Below are 8534 nucleotides of genomic sequence, written 5' to 3'. Positions count from 1 at the left end.
ACTCACTCATATTTGGTTTCTAGCCATAAATAAAGGACATTGGGCCTATAATTAGTGATCCTAGAGAAGCTAAATAAGAAAGAGAACCCAAAGAAAAACATATAGACATCCTCCTGAATATTAACCTTCAGCAGGCTATGAAAGGAGACAGAGACAGAGACCCACATTAGAGCACTGGACAGAAATCTTAAGGTCCAAATCAGGAGCAGAAGGAGAGAGAGCATGAGCAAGGGACTCAGGACCGCGAGGGATGCACCCACACACTGAGACTATGGGAATGTTCTATTGGGAACTCACCAAGACCAGCTGGCCTGGGTATGAAAAAGCCTGGGATAAAACCGGACTCGCTGAATATAGCGGACAATGAGGACTACTGAGAACTCAAGAACAATGGCAATGGGTTATTGATCCTACAGCACGTACTGGCTTTGTGGGAGCCTAGGCAGTTTGGATGCTCACCTTACTAGACTTGGATGGGGGTGGGAGGTCCTTGGACCTCCCACAGGGCAGGGAACCCTGATTGTTCTTTGGGCTGACGAGGGAGGGGGACTTGATTGGGGGAGGGGGAGGGAAATGGGAGGCGGTGGCGGGGAAGAGACAGAAGTCTGTAATAAATAAATAAATAAATAAATAAATAAATAAATAAAGGATTACAGCTGCCGATATTCCGAACCATGATGCTCCATGATTCATTTTTATAAGCTTAGCATGAATAAACAGTTGATAAATGTTATTTCTTCCCTTCTACTTCTACTCTCCAGATCAGTAGAAGAGTCCTGGTTTTTATGTATTTAATCCCTCAGCCTACAAAAGTCGGAGTACTTACTCTTATTCCAAAAGAAAAAATTTTATGGCTGCATACCTCATCTCCATAAACATACAGAAAGTGTGTTCGGGGATGAAACACCATTCCAACTGGATTAGAGAATGAGGCGGGAAAATGGAAATTTGGAAATTTTGGTTGAATACTTGGTTTCTCATTCTTGAACACTGACACAGAAACAAAGGTTCGTTTGGAACTCTAGATAAAACACAAGGAAGTCATAAGATTTAGTCCATGATTCTTTGCCCATGGTATAATTTCTAGACTTTCTCATTTTTCAGTTTTAATTAAGGCAGCAGTATTCCTGTTATCACTGCAAAGAACTGGACAGATGAGCAGCCACTGGTAACTCTACTCCACTACCCTTCCCTGTACATTTTAAAGATGCTGAGATGTAGTGTAGGAAACTAAGGAATTTGTTCAAAGTTGTACAATAAACAGTATCGAGAAGTTTGTGAGTCGTTACTAAAATAATCAGGCAGACTCCAGTGTCTGCTCAGGCCTTTCATGATACATGTGGGCATCTGACAAAAACCCCAGGTCTATTGAGTCATAGCCTTGAAAGGAACAAGACTCTGACAGCCCAGAAGTGTCATCTTGGTGTAACGATAATGTTAAAGGCTTTCACCAATTCAAGGGAGGAATCTGTCCTAGTTCTTCCCTGGTTTGCCTAACAGCAGAAAATTCTTGGAAATGAGACTGCCAGTCATTTCTTTTCACAGCAGATCTACTCTCAGAAAACAAACAGCAAATAAGATCTATCCTAAATCCCTTTTCCAGGGGAGTCGCATGCTCTGAGAGAGATACCTACATGGTCTGACACTATCACCTTCTCCTCTCCTGTTGTTCTCTTGACGTCTGTCTATCAAAACAGTACCGGGTTTTTTTCCAGGAAAATATCAGTCATGTTCAGCATCGGCAGGCATGGCAGTACCTGCCTTCAGTGCTAGCGCTCAGAGTTAGAAGCAGGCAGAACACTGTGAGCTCAAGGATACCCAGTGCTGCCTCGTGAGGCCCGGCCTTAAAAAAGTTCAACAGAAAAATCAACTGATTTTAATTTTCCATGGGCTGCAGGAGGGTGATGTATTTGTTGTACTTAGGAGTGAGTGCTGAACAGCCACTTGGGGAGCTTTAACTTTTCTAAGGGCTCCGAGAATAATTCTAATTAAGAGCCACGGTTAAGGGTCTCTACAACAGAAAATATATATCTGTGACAATGAGTTCCCTTTTCTTGTTGTTGTTCATCTATACGAACCCTTTCAAGGAATGTTAGATTTATATGGAAAATATTAATCATGTTCCCCTGGAAAATGAGTAAAGAACAACAAGAAAGCAGCCAGCATCATGACTTTTAATTTTCATCAGCTCGAATGACAAACAATTAAAAAAAAAAACTTCAGTTCCAAACTATTCTATGGATCACAAATAATCTTGTCATTCTCTATGTCTGAGATCACCACAAATTGGAAATGATGTCTGCTAAGATCAATTTGCAGTGCTTGGTAATTGAACGATAAGACTTACCTGAGTATGGAAGAGATAAATTCCAGTACCACTTTCTTGGTCAATAAGAAATGATATCACATGTGGAAGAAATTTTGTAGTTTTAAAAAGAGAAGATAAGCAAGGCGACCACCGAAGAAATGGTTCTTTACTGTAAAAACAAGAACTGGACTACAAATAAAGAAGAGTTAATGTTGTTTCTGAAACACAAATCCCAAATAGTTGCTGTAGGAAATTAAGTGAATAAATCATTCTGCTGTTCTGACAGGCCACATATAAATCAATCAATCTCTCTCTCTCTCTCTCTCTCTCTTCCTCCCTCTCTCCCTCCCCCCCCCCCTCTCTCACACACACATGAATACAGTGATCTTTTAGGACATGTTCTTACTATGTGAACCTAAAATGGTCTAGAATACATAATCTAAATTCACCTGAATTTGTGATTTTTCTGCCTTCACCTACTGACTACTAGAATTACAGCTGTGTGTCACCACATCTGGCTCCCAAATCATAGGTTTAATTCTTTAATATTTATTCTTTTCTTCTCGGTGGATCCATTTCAGAAGGCACTTCAAAGAAACATTCTTCTCTGGCGTGGATTACTTGGCTTTAACAAAGTAAGTGTCTGCTGTTAAGCCTACAAGGAGACACCCCTGGGGGTGGTTAAGTTTCTCTGTGTGCTTAGAGATTAACAACAATTCTTATACTCATGCTTAACAAAATTTCCTACCTTTGAAAGTTTTCTATGTCATACCTCACTCAGGGTCATGTTTCTGTCGAAGGTGATGGTAACATAATCAGCTGGAAAGAACAAAGGGACAGAGATTACGAACAGCATCTACACTGTAGACTTAGGAAGTGTGAGTGTTACTGGCGTTGCCTTCACAGAGTCCAATGCCAGTTCTGTGCCATCTACTACTGCATCTCTGGACACAGTTCTCTTGCGATTAGGCAGGCTGCCACTCCCCCTCATTTAAGAGAAGCTGTCAGTGTGAAGCCCAGGGGAGCCTCAAGCCTGCAGTGTTCCTGTTTCTGCCCCCTGGGCGTTAAAGCAACAGCAAATACATACCCCTACTGAGCTTGCTCCTCATTTCGGGGTCATTAATTCATACAGAATAGTTATCTTCACATTTTATTCATTTGGGGGTTTAATGCATTTTAAGATAAATATAGTCTATAGTGATAAAAGTCTGTTAAGATGTCTTAAAATTTACCTTCAAAAACTTCTCTGTTCGCAAAACATTTTTCATTATACCACAGTTTTCCTTTTATATAGTCAACCTATATAAATACATAAATGAAAATGTCAACTAGGTCATATCTGGAGTTAAGAAAGCAACTTACTTTAAACATTCCAAAGTTTTGATCATTTGTGGATATGAGGATATTAAGACAAAAAACTACACCCGTAAGAGGTTGCAGAATGGGGTCAAGGCACTAGAATGCACATTGTTGACAGTAACCATAAAAGAAATGCAAAGGCCTGATGATATTCTTGGTTATGAAGTGTCTTTCCAAACCCCCAGAAGATCCTTAAACCTTTACCGCTGTTAGATTGGGGCATACACTTTTTTTTTTAATTCCACACTTGCTGTAACAGGGCATAAGGAGTCTGGACAAAAGGCAGATAATGACGAGTAACAGCAATATAAAGGCTTTGCAAATTGATCATAGAGACATGGTGACAAATAAGAACATTTCTGTTGGATAATAAGTATAATAAGGTGAGAAGCTTCATTAGGGGAGGATTTTGAGTTTCCAGCTGCTATTGAGACAAAGAAATCCTTATATTTTTATAGATATGTCAGTGAGAAAATTGACATACGTTGTTGATGGAAACCAAAAAAAAAATAATGACATCTTGAAATTTGAAGGAAATAATTGGATCTAGAAAACATCATATTGAGTGAGGTAACCAAGACTCAGAAAGACAAATACCACGCATAAGTGATTTTTAAACATAAAACAAAGAAAACTAGCCTACAATTCACAATCCCAGAGAACCTAGACAACAAGGAGGACCCTAAGAGAGACAGACATGGATTTAATGTACATGAGAAGTAGAAAAAGACAAGATCTCCTGAGTAAATTGGGAGCATGGGGACCATGGAAGAGGGCTGAAGGGGAGGGGAGAAGAAGGGAGAGGAGCAGAAAAAAAAATGTGTCGCTCAATAAAATCAATTTTAAAAAGTGTCCTGAAATTGATCATGGGGGTGGTTGATACAAAATACCATAGAACTGAGCATGTTAAAAAGATAAAGGTTTTGCCATACAAACTTTACCTTGGTAAAATGCTAAGCAAATCATAAGGCTTTTTAAGAGTGAATGACCGGTGACTTTTTTGAATTATGCTATATTATCACTCAAATTAAGCTGTTAAAATAAAACTTTTGATTTCTCACAAAAGCCTCCAGATTTTAGGGTACCATACTTATCATTATTAATCTTGACAATTTTAATATAGAACCTTTGGGGGTATTGAACTATGCCTCTTTCTTCTGTTTAGACTAATTGATGAATTTTTTTCCTACATAAATCCATACTGAAACAGTCGATTGATTGTCTTTAGGGATGATTTAACTCATATGAGGCTGATCTCATACCAAAGATGAGTCCAGAATACTGTTCTGATCCAGAGTCACAGGTTAAAAAGGAACACATGACTTGGATCACATGAGCAATGAAAACCAAACTTAGAGATGATGGAAAGCATTTATTCCTTTGGGACAGGCAAAACGGTGGCTACAAGCCACCTGGCAGCTATTCTTCCCAATGGCTGAGGAACAGTTACTTAGAGTAAAGTTACTAGTGTGAAGGACAGCACACCCAAATCTGAGGACAGAGCCCCTTGGACACCTGCTATTCAAGGGAATCCAGCTAGTTGGAAGTCAGTCTCGCCCTTCAAATTCCTATGATTTAAAAGAGCCAACAGCTTCCTCTCTTTTGCTGAAACCAGTTGTGTTTGGTTTCTGCCATCTGTCTTCAGGAGGCTGTTTGGAGGCAAGCCTCCGGGAGGTGATTAGGTAGGAGAGTCTGATGCCTTTCCTAATCTGAAGGAGCCTGGAGAGGTGAACTCAGCACCCTTACAGGAGAGAATCCAGAAATGTGGCCCCAGCCCTTCTGTCAGTTAAGGGCACAGGGAGGAGACAGCTTCTGTGAACCAGGGACTGGGCCCTCACCAGACACTGAACCAGCCAGCCAGTGCTCATCACTGTTTTCTTCATCTTTTTACCTTCTGCTTAGTTGAAACATGCATTCTCTCTAATCTCCTCCAAACATTTAGAAATGTTTCTTCATCTTAACTTCTGTTGTGGCTCTAGTCTACATCCACTCAATGGCTATGCTATCCTTCATTTTATTTTGATTTTAATTACAATTGTGGAAGGAGACCCCAGAAAGTGTTTTTGTGCTGTGCAAACTCCTAAATCCATCTTGGTTGCCTCTCTTTTCTTTTTTTTCTTTCTTTTTCTTTTCCTTTCTTCTGTGTCTTCTTGTGTGTTTGTTTGTTTGTTTTGAGATAGTATTTCAGTCCTGGCAGTCCTGGTACTCATCATGTAGACCAGCCTGGCTTTGAACTCACAGATCTTGCCTGCCTCTGCTTCCCAAGTGCTGGGATTAAAGATATGCTCCACCACACCCTGCTTTCTTTTTTCTTTTACTATCTCAGGGTCAATGACAATGATCATGGTGAATGCCCATAATTTTATTAGCTAATTTCTGCTGCGCTGGTACAGTCCCCCTCTTCACCACTAGCATTCTTGAACATCTCCTGTTTTTAATGACTGTGTTCCATTGGGACCTCAGATGACCTCAGTTTTTAGAACACATCGACTCTGGCAATGCCTGACTGAGGGAAGATAGCACAGGGCTCTCTGCTCCTCTGAGTCGCGGTTTCCATGCAGTTAATTTCACCATGGAAAGCCTTCCTCCCTGAAGGAGTCCTTCAGCCTGTCACTTCAGGCTCTGGGAAAGCAGTCTTCTAGCAGTCTTCTCTCTGCTTTCTCAAAGCCATCCTCACTGATGAGAAAAACTATTCCTGGAGTGAGTTCTGGGGGTCGGCTCTCTTTGCAGGATCCTCTACTTGCCTTTCCTTTGCTGCCCTGTGTGGCATTGAGCCACGATCTCATTATTTTAGTCCGTATTCTACTGTTTATACAGAGTAGCCTAGTTTGGGAAAATAATTTTCATACTCCACTTCAGTAAAACAAGTAAATGTTTGTATCCATTGAACATGTTGGTGCTGCTGGGAATTGAACCCAGAGCCTGAGCTCGCAGGGCAAAGACTCTACCATTGAGCTACATCTCTAGCGTGCTAACATATTTGATTGGCAGTTGGCCAAATCCGAGCATGTGGATTTGAGAGAAGAGATAAAGTATTTCCATTTGTTCCTTCCATCGTGCATTTGTTTTCTCTCCTGATGTCCCAGTTCTCTGTTTCTCTTTTCCTCCCACCAATACTTTGATATTACAATTACGTCTATTTGGTTCGGGAGAACTAAGTGTGGTTTCTTACTTGTAGTGACTGTGTACAACACAGGACAGAATGGAAGGGGACATGCCACGGCCTGAGAATGAATATGGATAATTTTCCTTGCAGCTTCAAAACTGACAGTGCATGTTCATGTGTTGAGAATGGCCTTCTTGGATGTGACAGACTGATTTTGCAACAGAGAAGGAAGCAAACTAACAGAGGAAAAAGTGCCCCAAGAGGACAGAAATGGAGTTGTGGTCATTTCTAATGGCAGTTTTTGTCCAGAATGGAAGTGCTCCTTTTTCTGGGTAGATACAGGACAGGTGGATTGAGAAGTAAAACTTTTGCCAGATTCCAGGTCTCACCCTTCCCAGTGGGGCATCTCTGTGCACAGCATGCCTGAGCAATCTTCACAAGCCAAGAGAGAACCCACCAGAAAAAAAGACTGGCTGCCAAAATGAGGAGGGTCTAATAATTATGGAAAATATGCTTTTAGTTTAAACTGAAAATAATTTTATGGTAGCAAGAAACATGTAGACTTTGAATTATTGCTTTCCAAGTTGCCAAGTGAATTGTAGGAAATCAAAAGTCTTACCCTTTCAAAACCACAAAAGTCTGCTCTTGAAAGCTGAAGGAGGAAGAAGAGGAGAAGGAAGAGGAAGAAAAAAAGTTAAAAATTTAGTTGCTTTTCAGAAGGTGTAACAAACCTTTTTATTTTAAGCTGTAATACACACACACACACACACACACACACACACACACACACGGGTTTCTTTTGTATATCAGCAGATATATATCCCCCAAAGGATACTGTGGTTTCTCATCAGTCTCTTGATGGAACTTCATTGTATGTATATAGCTCTATCTCAGTGAATATTTCTCTTCTCTTTCTCCCAGAGTTATGTTATCTTCTATTTTCTTCCTCTGTCTTTCTGCCTGAGGAAACTTTCTAATCTCTGTAGTTAGACCTGGATGAAGAGTCTCAACTTCACTTTTCCTCACCTCTTGGTAGAATAAATCAGTTGCCCTATCACAAGATTTCTCGACAGGATTGGTTCCTGGGTTATGAAGGGTCTGCTTTGGTTTTTATTTACTTGTAATGTTGCACATATATGGAGATAGCAGACATTTCAATACAGTAGAGTGTGTAATTGTCTTATCAGGAGACAATTATCATCTCTGTCATCTTAGGTGTGTATTATTTCTTTGATAACATTTAATTTCTGTTCATTTTAATATAACATTTAGCTATAAGAATTGCCTTATAGCATTTTAGAAACACATCATGCAATTAATAAATAGACAAGTAGATAGAGAGATGATGTCTTTCCTATTGCATTTGTTTAATATCTACTAGGGATGGTCCATCAATAAAACTAATGCCGCTTTTACTTATACTTCAAATGCTATGAAGCAAAGGAAAAAGATGTGCTATCATACTTTGCGTCTTTTTAATTTTTAGTTCTAAGATATACTATTCATAAATTAGTTAAAAGCTGTTTCTTTTTTATACCACAGAAGTTATTAAGAGTTATCAATAGGTTACAAAGAAATTTTCATACCTGTATTCCTGTAGAGACTGGATAACGAAGATCACTACTTACAAAAAGACCCAAAGAGGTGAGGATGACTAAAAAATGATTTGTTAACACCATATCTATCAATGTCAGTCCTTTATGTTCTGAAGGAAGAAATCAAATCACATCATAAGTTAGAAACAGTGAGTTTTTTAGAAAG

At 39.7% G+C, this 8534-nt stretch overlaps 1 protein-coding gene across 1 annotated transcript in view; it reads right to left on the bottom strand.

Moving 5' to 3' along the window:
• The window catches only part of LOC126507208 (cation channel sperm-associated auxiliary subunit beta-like), a 171136-nt gene that overhangs the window by 81016 nt on the left and 81586 nt on the right, over positions 1-8534 (bottom strand). Inside the window, exons 8-13 of the mRNA XM_050151448.1 lie at positions 8360-8478; positions 7393-7425; positions 3541-3607; positions 3081-3127; positions 2348-2497; positions 863-1021 (exon numbers count right to left, since the gene is read on the bottom strand). Of these exons, the coding sequence (XP_050007405.1) occupies positions 863-1021; positions 2348-2497; positions 3081-3127; positions 3541-3607; positions 7393-7425; positions 8360-8478 (575 nt within the window). The remainder of the gene's footprint in view (positions 1-862; positions 1022-2347; positions 2498-3080; positions 3128-3540; positions 3608-7392; positions 7426-8359; positions 8479-8534) is intronic.

This window comes from Alexandromys fortis, unplaced genomic scaffold, assembly GCF_014885135.2.
Source record: "Alexandromys fortis isolate MF-2015 unplaced genomic scaffold, M_Fortis_MF-2015_v1.1 scaffold_63, whole genome shotgun sequence".
NCBI lineage: Eukaryota > Metazoa > Chordata > Mammalia > Rodentia > Cricetidae > Alexandromys > Alexandromys fortis.
This window is presented reverse-complemented; position numbering and strand designations above follow the sequence as displayed.